The sequence below is a fragment of the Bemisia tabaci genome, chromosome 8 (assembly GCF_918797505.1).
Source record: "Bemisia tabaci chromosome 8, PGI_BMITA_v3".
NCBI lineage: Eukaryota > Metazoa > Arthropoda > Insecta > Hemiptera > Aleyrodidae > Bemisia > Bemisia tabaci.
In genome coordinates, this window is record NC_092800.1 from 15,287,828 (window position 1) to 15,302,492 (window position 14,665).

Genomic DNA, 14,665 nt, shown 5'->3' on the forward strand with positions numbered 1-14,665 from the left:
CTGCGAAAATTCAGATTTTAGGGGGAATTTTTAGGGGGCACGTTGGCGCAGAGTTTCATTTTTTAGGCGCCATGGACGATTTTTTAGGCGCATTTGGTGCATTGGCGCCTGTGAGTTTCGAACACTGAAAGGGACTATATTCATTCTGCCGTGCTAAGGAAGAACGCCGTATGAACCTTCGTGCGATGCCAAACTTCTTTTGGTAAAGTACGAATCTTTAGGAAATCTTGTGAAATTTTTCCTCTCAATTTTTCAGAAAATTTTCTTTGCAATGTGATCTAAATTATAAGATGATTGCAGTTAAAAATATTCATTATTCGTCCCAAAAATTAACATTTGAAGAGGGAAAATTTGGCAACTCTCGGATGTTCATACGGCGTGTTTCCTTGGCACGGCAGCATTCGGATATTAGTCCTGAGCTATAGTCCATGAGAATACAAGTATGTATAACAGTGGGCTGATTACATAGAGTGCATGGAGTCATAATATAATGTAGGAAGCTGGGGTTATGTTCTGGTGGATGAGTTCCGAGCCCGGTGTGCGCCGAGATTACGTCACCTTTTTGATACATTTTCTATCCAAAATTGCGATGTATAATACGTGATAATTCCCGCATATCGGATCGCCTATCGCCAGCCGGGTACCCGTGTGTCGAAAACAATCGATTATAGATCGAAATTGTGACTCGGCATCGCTCGTATGAATATCACAGTAAAAATTTGTATTCCATGAAGTTTAAAGAAAAATTGAATGAGAACTTGATACTTGCGATGTAACTATTTCAACGCAGAGAGCCTGTATTGTTCATATCTCTAATATTAAGGTGGAATATGCGATACAGGTGGAAGTCCCGCGATATTATTCTAATCTAATGCCTCCTTTCATATTGTGCCATATCTTCCGCCTTCATTTCAGACGCATAGGCCAAAAACGCTCCCTTGCGTTAGTACAGTTGTATCTTTTGAGATTGAACCATGCGAGAGGTCAAACGCATGCAGTGTAGTCGAAGGATCAAGATGCTGAAGGTCCCATCGTTGCCTGTAATGACATATACCTAACGTACTTGAAGCATTTAATAATATAATCATTTTTATTTTTATTTTTTCATACTAAATTAGATATGAAAATAGTGTCACTGTAAATAAATAAGTGCGTTTCCTCTGGTTTTTATGTAGTCTTGAAACAAAGCAATTTATAGCGGAATTTTGCGACTAAGCGCATTTAACTTGAATGCCCTGTGAAATGCTCAAGATTCTCTCGGTAAAAAAACTGAAAAAAGAGAATGCTGCCTTAAAATTCTGGATGTAAAAAAGTGTGCGACAACTTACGAAACGCTGAGTTAACCGTCAGTTACCACAACAATTTCAAGATGTAAAGTTAACTGCAGTGGCGGTTAACTCAAAGTTTTGTGGGTTGGCGCACACTTTCTCACATCCAGAATGTTAAGTCAGCAATCTTTTTTTTCGGTGAATGCAATTTCCGTGGAGAAAATTGATAACATTGAAATGTCGTAACGTCCTTTCGTCACGTGAGTTTCGTGAGGGTAACAAACGTTGTGAGATAAGTTTTATCTCAATTTAACAGGTAATATGCCCAAGATTTTCTCAGTAAAAATTCAATTTTCGTTGGGGAAAATTCGTAAAATTGAAATGCCGTCACGTTCTTTCAATTACTATAGCAATGTCAATATGTATAGCAAACTACTGTGGTGGTTAACCCAGCTTTTTGTGAGTTGTTGCACACTTTTTTACATTCAGAATGTTAAGTCAGCGTCCTTTTTTTCGGTAAATGCAATTTGCGTGGGGAAAATTGATAACATTCACGGGAAAAAAATTGGGTAGCAATAACCATACTCTGGCTAAAAAACGGCACAACCAGATAGTATGGTAATTTCCACCAAATTCTCACAATAAGGAAAAATCTTGTTACTTTCACAAAAATTTTGATGGAAGTTACCATACTCTCTGGTCGTGCCGTTTATTAACCAGAATATGGTAAATTTTACCTAACTGCACTACCTAATGTAACCGCATTTCAACACGGAAAGAAAAATTAGGTAAAATTTACCATATTCTGGTTAATAAACGGCACAACCAGACAGTATGGCAACTTCCACTAAATTCTCACAATAAAGAAAATTCTTGTTTCTTTTACAATAAAATTGATGAAAGTTACCATACTCTCTAATTGTGCCGTTTATTAACCAGAATATGGTTAATTTTACCTAATTTTTCTTTTCGTATTGCACTGGAAAAAAAAAAACACATTGGATCTAGAGTTCAGACTCTTAAGAACATCGACAAGAAAAAATACTCTTGATTCAATCAGATTTAAGCTTAAATCAAGAACCAAGCCTCTAAATTTAAGCGGATTTCTTTTTGATTTAAGCTTAAATCTGATTGAATCAAGAGTCCTTTTTCTTGTCAATGTTTTCAAGAGTCTGGACTCTACACTAGAAAAAAAAGAATCTTAAATTTGCCGCCAAGAAGTATTTCTTCTTAAATCAAGAATTTTGCTGGTTAATATAAGCTACTTTTTTGCTTAACCCAAGCACTATTTTTCTTGAATCAAGAAAAAGTCAGCTTAAAGCAAGACGAAGAAAATTCTTGGCGGCAAATTCAAGAATTATCATGCTTGATCCAAGCTACTTTTTTTTTCAGTGTAGATCCAATGTGCTCTTTTCCAATGTGAAATGCAGTTACGTTCTTTCGTCGCGTGAGTTTTGTGGACGTTCTGAGACACGTTCTACCTCGATTTACGAAGCACCCTGTAGGAGGCCTGGAGCCCCAATACATAAGCGCAGCGTATCGGACTGCGTCGCGGTGGCAGGACATTCATGAATGAGTTTATGGTCCGGGGGGCGCGTCCTCCGGCGGGGGCGGGGGCGGGTGCCCAGGTGAGGAGGCCCCGCCCACGGGCAGCCCCCGCCCCCGGTGGTGGGGGCCGGCGCGCGGGGTGCGGCGCGGGTCCGCGCGGCCCGGCCTCGCGCCCGCTCCGGCAGATGATATCGGAATCGGTGGTGCTCGGATGTCGGATGTGATATAGTGATGGTGTGATGTGGTCAAGCGCGCCGCTGGTGCTCCTTGCAGTTTTCGCGGCCCTCCAAGCCACCCACGCCGGCCAAGCCGGGGACGTCCACGGAAAAAACAACAACAATAACAACAAGCCCGGTCGAGGACGCGGTCGAGGCAGCAATTGGTGGTGAGTACCCCGGAAAACTACCTTTTCATCTCGCTCAGAATCGTCAATTTCATCCCTTTGTCCTGTCACTGGCATGTCGTCATTGTTTTGTGAAGTATTTTGACCATTTATTTTAGGGCTTTCTTATCGTTCTTGCTCAATTAAATCCTAAACTGTGCGTAATCTAGGGTGTTTGCTGGTTGATCCTTTTGTGAGTACCCCGAAAAATTACCTTTTTATCTCGCTCAGAATCGTCAATTTCATCCCTTTGTCCTGTCACTGGCATGTCGTCATTGTTTTGTGAAGGATTTTGACCATTTATTTTAGGGCTTTCTTGTCGTTCTTGCTCAATTAAATCCTAAACTATGCGTAATCTAGGGTGTTAGCTGGTTGATCTTTTTTATCTCGCTCAGAATCGTCAATTTCATCCCTTTATCCTGTCACTGGCATGTCGTCATTGTTTTTTGAAGATTTTCGACTGTTTACTTAAGAGCTTTCTTGTCGTTCTTAATCAATGATATTCTCAATTGTACGTAATCTAGGGGATCTGCTGGTTGATTTTCCCTTTTGACGATGTGCGTGCGGTAGCGGCAGCGAGCTTAGAACCATCAATTTCATCCCTATCCCTGTCGCCGGCATGTCGTCATTGTTTCGTGAAGTTTTTCGACTCTTCAATTAAGGGCTTTCTTGTCGATCTTGCTCAATGAAATTCTCAACTATACGTAATCTAGGATGTTTCCTGGTTGATTTACTTTTTAACGATGTGCGGGACGTCGGCAGCGATCGGTGTCAAGTCCCCAAATAGTTCTCATAACAGCTAGTATATTTCATCCGTTTTTCCCGTCGTCATTGTTTTGTAAAGTTTTTCGACTGTTTATCAAAGAGCTTTTTTGTTGTCCTTGCTCAATGGAATCTTCAATTGTAGGGTGTTTGCTGATTGAGTTTATTTTTTAACGATGTGCGTAGTAGCGGCAGGGATTGATAGCGAGTCCCCAAATAGTTTCCATATCTCGCATAAAACAGTAAATTTCATCCCTTTTTCGTATCGTCATTGTTTTGTGAAGTTTTTAACCATTTATTTAAGGATTTTCTTGTTGTTCTTTGTCTATGAGACCCTTACGCGTAAACTAGGGTTGTTTGTGGTTGATTTTACTCTTTTAATGATGTGCGTAGTATTGGAAGGGATTTTTTTGCCTTAAACAGTTAATTTCACTCATTTCTCCTGTAGCCGGCATGACGTATATGTTTTAAGAAGTTTTTTTACCACTTTTTGACGGTTCTCTAGTCGTTTTCTCAATGAGTCCCCGCAAGCTATCCATAATAATTGGTATATGATAGTTACGCGAAAAAATGAGACTATTTTACTTTTTAGCGATGTTCGGGCTCGTGGAAGCGATTTGTTGTGAATCTCTTGAAAAAGTACTTACTCCTTGCCTAAGACGGTCAATTTCATGCCTTGCCGCATTTAGTCTTTGTTTTTGAAAGCTTTTCGCTGATTTATTTAAGATTTTCTTGTTTTTCCCCGTATGAGAGCCCAAACTACATGTAATCTTTGGTTTTCGGTAGTCATAGAAGGGGAATCAGGCGATTGGACGATGGTCACGATAACGATTGTTAGTCCGTCCCCTAAGAAAAGTATTTTCTTCTTGCATAACATTGTGAATTTCATCCCCTCTTTATATTTACTGTGATGCCGTCATTTTTGGTAAAGTTTTTCAACTATTTAAGTACTGACGCGGTTTTCTCATCGTCCTCTTAGAACTTTGATAGGTACTCAAAATGACACAGTATCTGCATTTCACGCCAAATAAACTTAATTATTTAGATACTTTCTCTAATTTTCCCCCTATTATTTTTGCTAATATCTGGCGCTACGAAGACTTCTTGAAAGTCAGTTACCTCCTGTGACAACCCGCATTCCTAGACATTCGTTCAAATCACTTATACTCATCCCTTCCTAGATTAACGTCGACAAATATCAACCTTCACTCCTATTTCCAACCCCTCTCTCGTTCATTAAAGGTTGCTTTAAGTATCAGTTTCGTTTCCTGTCAAAAACTCCTCTGCAATAACGACCCTAATAGGTTCTTCTCTTGACCAATTTTAACTAGCTGAAAATCAAATCTCTCATGGTTTGATATAAAAAGGATTAGAATAAGGTGTTATGAAACATACATGATCACAATATTACGCGTAATGAATAGATTAATTTAATTGCGAAACTTGCGATATACCTTATACTGTCTTCACAATATTCCGAGCGGTATTCTTCGATTTAAATGTGTGGGAGAGAAGAGAGTCTGAGCACAAATTAAAATATTTTTTTTTTTCCGTTTATCATCCTAAAAGGGATCATACAAATAAATTGGCTTCTGTCATACTGTTCTGTAGTTTGGAAATGTGTCATTATAAATGACTCATTCCCTGAAATTCATTCCTGCATATTTATTGCGGTAATCGACTGATCGCGTTTAATGATGGCGTTCACGTGAATTCCTGCGAAATAGCCTTTTTTCATCCAAAATGATTCATCAATTCACTTTTACTGAACGCGATTGTCGTAGAAAGTGTTTTTATAAAAGCAATTTGATTGAAATTACTTAATTTTTTCTCGGGGCATGATAGGATAATTGATTTATTCAGTTTAATTAGTTGTCCGCTAGTTTTTTCGTTGATCTCCTGTAGTAAAAAGTATCAAAGTAATCAGTTAATGTACAAAATTCAACGAGAGTTTCAAATCATGCCTCTCGTAGATAAACTTGGACAAATTTACCCAACTTTTTGGGATTTTCGTAAAGATTTAATGGATTAAAATTTTAACGATGACACCTTCGACACTCAGCCCTCATCTAAAATTATACGAAGATTTTTTTCTCTGTGTTAATGACCACCGGTAATTTTTTATGAGGTTCTTTTTAATGACACCCTTTGAAATGAAGCCTGTCTAACGATGCAAAGACAATATTTGCCTATTCTACATTCGAATAAAAAATAAATAAATTAAAAAATAAATGACTGTGTCCGCTCACAATGTCTCAATTTTTTTTCCTTTGAGAACTTTGAGTCCTGAAAAATAAAAACACGCCAAAAAAATCAATGAAATCGAAAAACTGTGACTGACAATCCTTTGCATCTGTCATATCATTTAACTTTTGACGGTTTTAATTTTCCTCTTTTTTCCATAAAATTTACGCTTACGGAGGAAATTCAGAACAGGGGAAACTGAAAATAGTGCAATGAACTCAAATTTTATTATTTTGTTTAATCCTCATCGCTCAGCACATATCATTTTACTTTTTGAGGAAACTTGCATGGCTCTCTTTGATTCATTTTCAATTGACTGAATGGAAAAAAGAGAAAATCCAGAATGGCAACGAGAGAAAATACCGCGAATTAAAGTTACACAAAAGTAAAAGAAAGGCTACGGTTACGCAAAATTATTGAAATTTCAACGAGAAACGATACACAATTTCTTTTTCAACCCGAATACCGCCAGCAATAAAATTCGTGCATGCTAAGTTTACATGAATCCGATCTCATACCACAATTGTTTAGAATGAGACTTTTTCATGCACATTTTAAATCTGTTACATTCGCAACCATTTCTCAGACCATCTGAAAATGTGTGCTTTTACCTCGGCAGTTATGAAAGAATTCCTGACTGAGTAAAAACAAAAGTGGCGTATTGTGCCGAATTCTCGATTACCGTAAAATTGCATCAAGAAATGTCTGAAGCAAGACCACCTTTCCGTAATTTTCCGTATCTACATGATATTCTCTCATTAGTTTCAGCTGCGATTCCAAAATATTGAGAAATTTGCCTGTTTTTTACCTCCTTTTATTGAGAGCTTTGATCGTCTGTCTATATTCATCATCACTCATGAATGACTTGTCACGTGTTGTACAGACAATGAAACTGCAAAAACGCGTAACTTGCTTTGCGTCACTGCAGATTTCCTGCCATACCTTATTTTTGAAATGGGGAAATACTCACAATTCATATTTTAATAACTTCCGTAATTTTTTGTCTCTGTGTGCGAAGAATGTCCTGTGAAAATTTCAAACAATAGCGTTGGTTTGTTCTCTTTTGATAAAATAAATTGGTAGCGGAAATTTTGAAACACCGCGAACCAGTTACGAATTTTTGCAATTTCACAGTCGATATGCATCACACTACCGATCATTCGACAACTGCCAAAACTTTATGAATAAACCAACAAACGCAATTTTAAAATATTTTTAACTTCTACTTTTCATTCGATCTTAAATTCTACTACCGCGGTCTGATCATTGAAATGATACACAAATAAACAAAAGGAAATGCAGCGATCCTATCGGTCAAAACGTGTGGTAGCTGTAGCTATAGACTAAGGGGGAAAACAATGGACTGACTATAGGGCCTATCCATAAATGTTTTGGTTTTAAGGGATCTATTTTAGTCTGCAGTAATCTGTTCGATTTCGAAATCGTCGCTTACTTTCTTACCTACGCGTTTAAGTCTCTTTGGACGTGCATAACGCAGCCACTGAGGCAAGTGGTATTAGCAATCTATACGTGTAATTGTTTGGAGAAGCAGGCTGATTATAGAAATTGAAAGGCAAAGCAATAGACAAAGAAGACAATGGAGTGATGTCATTGGTTGAAAGTTGTGGGCTAAGGGGAAAATAATTTACTAATGGATCTTTCTTGGGTTACTCATAGTTAGCCTATTACTAACCCCCTTTGTCTTTCGGAACCACCTATTTCCACCAATAGGATCGCTTCATTTTCTCTCGTTTTTTTTGTCTGAAGCCGTCCATAAATTTCAATAACCACAACCAGCCCGCAGGGTCATTAAATTCCGTTTTATGGCCAAGCTAAATTTCAACCAAGCTCAATGATATCATTTTCGGGGAAAACACCGAGATTAAACAATCGCATGGTTCTTCAAATCATGGAGAAGCTCGAATTAAAATCGCGAAGAATGAGAAAACAAGAGGCGGAATTCATAAATGAAAAAAGCTTGGAAAGCAAAAAATTACAGAAGGAGCACCATAACTAATTACCTCCTCGAGGAGTGACAATATTCCGCATATTTGTATATAACCACCATAAAAATAAATTCGTCCTCCGAAAAAATTCAACGCGAGGAGCTAAAACGAGAACTCCCGATTGCGGGTCAAAGACCACCTACTGCCGTGCTAAGGAGAAACCCCGTATGAACCTTCAGGCGTTGCCAAATTTCATTCGATAAAACGCGAATTTTCTGGTGAACTTGCAAATATTTTCCTCGAAATTTTTCAGATAATTTTGTTTGCAATCTCATCGAAGGATTCTGAAAATTTAAAGAAAAAAAATTCATAACTTTCCTCAAAAATAAACATTTTATTGAAGGAAATTTGGCAACTCTCAAATATTCATACGGCGTTCTTCCTTAGCGCGGCGGAACAGCCGTCGAAATTCGACCGTATTAATGGCGAAAGGGCGCAAGGAGCGAGACGCTTTTATGCTCCCGGGAATAATTATTTAGTGACGAATAATCCGTAAAAAAGGCAATTTAAATTCTTGCGCACACATCTCTCTGTTATAATCCACGAACGCATTTCCCTCTCCGATTCATCGAAATTTCGATTCGAAGGAACTTCGATATTTTTTCCACGTATCAAATACGGCAGGATAGTCGACTCGGATCGCTAATCCTGTATATTCGGACCGATTGTTGCTTCAGTTCGCTTTTTAGAAACTCTAAGCAAATATCTAATTAGGTGACATAATAATGTTGGAATTACCAACGCAACCAGTGAAAAACACGAAACAGGTATAATCATAACCAGATTTGAGGTTTTGTTTGTTGAGAATCACTGGCTTGATATCAGAGGCGGATCCAGCCATTTGGCAACACCGTATTTTCTCCGTTTAAAGCTTTGTCAAATAATCGATTCTTGTCTGAACACGTGGCCCCTCTAAGAATCGATACATTTCCATACGTTTAAATGGAGAAAAACAACGTTGCCAATTTGCTGGATCCGCCATTTCTTGATACTTAATTAAGAGCGCCGTTTAAAAAGAATACTTTCTCGGGTAACTTAAGCCTGAAACTGTTCAATTCAACTAAATTTAATTTTTAAATTGAACTTGATCTCCAAAATTAAATTATTATTAGTACGTTTAATTATTTTATTTAAAAGAGACCCGAGTTTCAGGAAACTTAGATCTGAACACTTTGGCACGAGGAGAGTTCAAAAATATTAAACAAATCTAAAACGAATCATGGTTTGTTTTACATGTTTTAAACGCACACCATTCAGAAGAAGCTTACATTTTAAGTTCTTACCCGCCATGCTCACTTTTCAGGACGTAAAATTTCCGGATTCCAATGCAATTTGTTTACCTTTCCGGTTAAAAATCTACCAAGTTGTGTTTGTAACTTGTTTGTTAGGATACTAGGTAAAGTTTTCCTCCGAAATTTTTGAATCTGACTTCCGAACCAAATTCAACAATGCTCGTAGTATTGAAGTTTTTCCGCGTGAAGTGAGTTCCTTTTTTTCGCAACACATATTAACGTCGGCTCCCATAGGAAAGAAGGAGGAAAATTGTGTTATTTTTCGCGTGTACTTAGCTTAAAAATCGGTAAAAATTCAAATTAGGAAAGTCCGAAAGTTCCTTCGTAAAAATACGATTTCTGAATGGAAATGTTGCAACGTTTAAGCGGAGTTACGTTCTTACATCTAGGAAGTGATAGACAAAGAGGACATAATACGCATGGAGCGATTCTTTTGGTTAATTTGGGTGGTTCTTTTAGACTAAGGAGGTAATAAAGGATGGACTAACTAAAGGGTCTCTCGTGAGTCGTCGTTATTCAAAGTCTAAAACCTTACCTCCTTTGTCTATTTCAACCACCCGCTTCCACCAATAGAATCCCTCCGTGTCTCTTTTGTCCTCTTTGTCTATAGCTTTGCCTATCAATTTCAACGATCGAGCCGCTGTGCTTTCTGGGACTCATCTGGAAACAGAGGTACGTCCTTACGTCATAATTGCAACGATTTGAGGATGCGTCGAGGTTGCGAGTGAAGAGCGAAGTTCTCGCTCACATTTTTAGCGGAGCTGCGCTCTTGACATCATTAAGACCTTAATTTTTCTCGTGTCACATACGCGCTCTCACGCGCCAGAAAACGGGATTAGAGGTTAAACTCGCGCAGTCGCGCTGCAGAGCTCCGGCCTTAATTGTTCGCCCTCTGATTGATAGCGCCGGGCACTGCCACTGCTCAGCTTCACAATGCTGCCACACTGAAAAAAAAATCTCGGTGTATTTACCAAGAAAAGGGTAAAATTACCAAGAATTCAGGGTTCTATTTGATCTCAGTTTTTTCCTGGTAAAATTACCATTTATGGAATTGGTACTTTTACCGAGAAATCTCGATAAAATTATTGAACTTTCTCGGTAATTTTACTGGACCTTGGTAAAAACGCCAATATTTTTTATCGACTGTGGTAGAATTACCGAGATAAAATGGCAAAGTTACCGGGAATTGATTACCATTAAAAGTGGTATTCTTGACTGAAAAAACAGTAAAAATACCGGTTTTTAGGTAAGCTTACCAGTCTGTCTTGGTAAAATTACCAATAATTGGTAAAAAAAAGTGAGATGGTAAAGGTACCAACGAACCTTGGTAAAAACGCCGAGAATTTTTTTTCAGTGCAAATGTAAGGTCTAGTCGGAATTTTTTCCAGTTGTGACTCTTATAAAATGACAACAAGTTTCTCTTAATTTTGAATTGACTATGTATAGATATTTCTCTTATCTTATCTAACCTAACTCGAGGTGAGGCAGCCTAATAAGAAAATCAGAATTATTGTAAAGCGTATTGCCATAATTTACTCAAATCAATAGTTGCACACACTGCAAAACACATATCCTCGGAGAGATAACTATTGCTACATGGAGGTTGCTTTCTGGCCTACCTCGGAAAATGAAGGCGAAATGGATGCAACCAAGAAAATGGGACGTGTCTACGTTGCATCTGGAGAAAATACATTTTAAAAACCCTGCAATAACAATCCAAGCAATATAATCAAGCGAGGTAAAAGTAAAATGCTTTTTTCACAAAATGATGATTGATGAGTAAAGTTTTTAGGAAAAAATCGAATAAAATCCACCTGATGACTCATGAATGAAGTGAGCTTTTTCCTAGGTGAATTTTAGCAAATTTTGTTAGGATTGCTCAACTCGTTGTTTCCCTCGCGAAAGAACGAAACTAGATTTCAATGTTGCCAGATTTTATCTCGCAAATTGCATAATAACTAGAAGAATCTACAGAATTCCTAACTGAAAATTTCACTGATTTTTCCTCAGAATTCATGTAAAAATTAGACAAATTTTGGATAAAAATTGCACAAATACATTTTTGTAAAATCAATTCTTGTTTGAGTCGATCTGGCAACCTAGAAATGAAGTTACGCTCCTTCATCCGGGAGATGACGAACTCTCCGGCCATACTGTCGTTCTAAGGAAGAACGCCGTATGAACATTCGAGAGTTGCCAAATTTCCCTGGATAAAACATTTACTTTTGACGACATTCATGCACATTTTTCTTTGAACTTTTTAGATATTTTAGATTAAATTGCGTACGTAATTGTCTGAAAATTTTGGAAAAAAATATTCACAATTTTCCCAGTGAATTCGGTTTTTATCAAAGAAAATTTGGCAACGTCTGAAGGTTCATACGGTGTTCTTCCTTAGCACGGCAGCATAAGTCATCATTAGACCAATCCGAGCGTTGATTTCCGCAAGCAACTTATAAATTTACACTCTAGTAAAGATAGTGGTGCGACGTCTATATAATAAATTCTCTCTAGAAACCCCGAATTTTCAGTTCAAACCCTGCTCACCTGCGCTGCGGTTCTCGCCCTGGCCAAATCGTTCGTTCCCGCGCTGCTGTGCTCACGAAGAACCGCGTACCTACATTGGATATCAATTGGAGTTGCGCGATTCTTTCAAGGTTTGGTGAAGTGCTCGAGTGCCAAGAGACACTTGACGGGTGCGCTCCGGCCGAGGAAGCTAAGTAACAACCGCGTAACTCCCATGGGTATCCTAAGGTTCTTGCGCGGTTCTTCTCGAGGGCGGTGGAAGTTCGTCTTGATTTATGCTCGGTGCGCGCCTTTTCATTGGGACCACGCTCGCGGTCGCCGCCGTTGAAGCGAGCAAACAAACAAACAAACGAACAAACAAACAAACAAATCAGCCGCGCAAACACACTTGAACTCGCAGCACTTCGAAGCCCCGTTGATCGGCCGAGGCAGACAATGTCTCAGCCGTGACGTCACACGCAGCGGCGATCTTGCAAGTTGGCAACACTGTTCTTCCTGCATTCAAATCCAATAAAAACTAGGGGGCTAAGCACCCTGGCCGCTACGCGGCCCAACCCCCAGATAGCGCTTCGCGCTTTCCCAGGCGCTCTTCGACAAAAGAACGACCGAACTAACCCTATTAACGGACCAAGATTCAACATTTCCCACTTAGTTAAATTTACGCTAAATTTGAAATTCCCGCCATTTTTCATTAGCGGGAATTTCAAATGTTGTCCCCCTTTCTGAGCTCTCTGATCTACTCTTATATAAAAAAAACCTCCATCAAGATTTTCCCGCGTTTTTTGGAACTTAACACTTTATGAAATAAAAAACTGTTTGACCCATGCACCTCAAATTTTCAGGTTAAGCTCTTGATAGTATTTGCAAGCGCCATGCGACGTTTCAAACTTTCTGCCGTCATTTTATTTTTTTACAGAGAAATCCTCCAACGAAGCTGTCCGAAAATTTCACTGAATTCTCTTCACACAGGAAAAAAAAACACATTGGATCTAGAGTTCAGACTCTTGAAAACATTGACAAGAAAAAGGACTCTTGATTCGATCAGATTTAAGCTTAAATCCAAAGGAAATCCGCTCAAATAAAGAGGCTTGGTTCTTGATTTTAGCTTAAATCTGATTGAATCAAGAGTATTTTTTCTTGTCGATGTTTTTAAGAGTCCGGACTCTAGATCCAAAGCGTTCCTTTTCCCAGTGCGCATGCTGCCGATGATATTTGGTGAAATTTTCAAACAGATACTTCGGCCGGAAGATGACGAGATGTCACTCCTGTAACGAACGTGATTTTTCTCGGTGCATTATCACGCTGGACGAAATGAACAGACGAGTTTGGATTTTCCAGTTTTCGGTTTCCCCAACGCCAGACTCCGGAGGCACCGTGGGGGCAGTTTCGTTCTCCATGAAACCATTCTTCAGCCGCGTTGGGCGAGTCTCACCCGTTGCTGACTCACTCGGGGGTGGACCAGGAAATTAATGAAAAGAATTGACTGATGTCTAGACGCCGCGCTGTTGTCGAGGCGCTAGAGCTGTCTGCACCGAGCCTCCGAACGAACCGCATCACTCCGCGGGCCTTTGGACTTTGAATTGCCGGTAGTTGGATCGCATCTTGCAAAAAAGAATCAACGCGAACATAATGTCGTAAACATGTTGCCCTCTCATAATTGGATTGTATTTTGCAAGAATTCCAATTGCACTGAAAACAAATTCTCGGCGTTTTTACGAAGGTCCGTTGGTACCTTTACCATCTCAGTTTTTTTACCAATTATTGGTAATTTTACCAAGACAGACTGGTAAGCTTACCTAAAAACCGGTATTTTTACTGTTTTTTCAGTCAAGAATACCACTTTTAATGGTAATCAATTCCCGGTAACTTTGCCATTTTATCTCGGTAATTCTACCACAGTCGATAAAAAATATTGGCGTTTTTACCAAGGTCCAGTAAAATTACCGAGAAAGTTCAATAATTTTATCGAGATTTATCGGTAAAATTACAAATTCCAGGAATGGTAATTTTACCAACAAAAAACTGGGATCAAATAGAACCCTGAATCCTTGGTAATTTTACCCTTTTCTTAGTAAATACACCGATATTTTTTTTTTCAGTGTACGGTGCCTTTACTGGATCTTACCCACGTCTATGATTTTTATTTCGACCCTGTCCAGTGGTACATCGAGAAACGTGGTTCCGAAGTTTCGTCGGGGTAAGTTTGGCGGCGCCGTGGCGGGTCGGGGCGGAGGGGAGGTGCGTTGTAATTAGTTGGACAAATCGTTGTGGCTCGTAAGCTACTCGGTGATAGCGATAACTACCATTTATTTGCTAAGTAATGAGTTGGAGGGCAGCGAGATGGACCGGTGAGTGAGGAGGTGTTGATGCTAGCTCGTCCATAACCTGACCCCGACGGTGGCGTGGCGCGAACGATCGATTAGCGATATTTCCCCATTTGAATCCGAAGTAAAGAATCGATTACTAAGGTGTACCCTGTTGATCGATCCTTTTCCATAGGTTTAAATGAGATTAATCGATATATCGCAAAGCTCCTGGACCGCGAGAGCCGAGACGACGTTGATTTCTCATCCGGGCAGTCCTGACGGCCAACAATGCGCACGGGACAACCACCCGGTCTGTTCGGCCCCGGCGCCC

The 14,665-nt window shown here is 39.3% G+C and overlaps 1 protein-coding gene across 1 annotated transcript in view; it reads left to right on the plus strand.

Annotated features, from left to right (window-relative positions):
- The first annotated feature begins 3,001 nt into the window (after positions 1 to 3,001).
- The window catches only part of LOC109044616 (protein Wnt-1), an 87,276-nt gene continuing 75,612 nt past the window's right edge, over positions 3,002 to 14,665 (plus strand). The window contains exon 1 of the mRNA XM_072303158.1: positions 3,002 to 3,201. Coding sequence (XP_072159259.1) covers positions 3,056 to 3,201 — 146 coding nt within the window. The 5' untranslated portion in view covers positions 3,002 to 3,055. The remainder of the gene's footprint in view (positions 3,202 to 14,665) is intronic.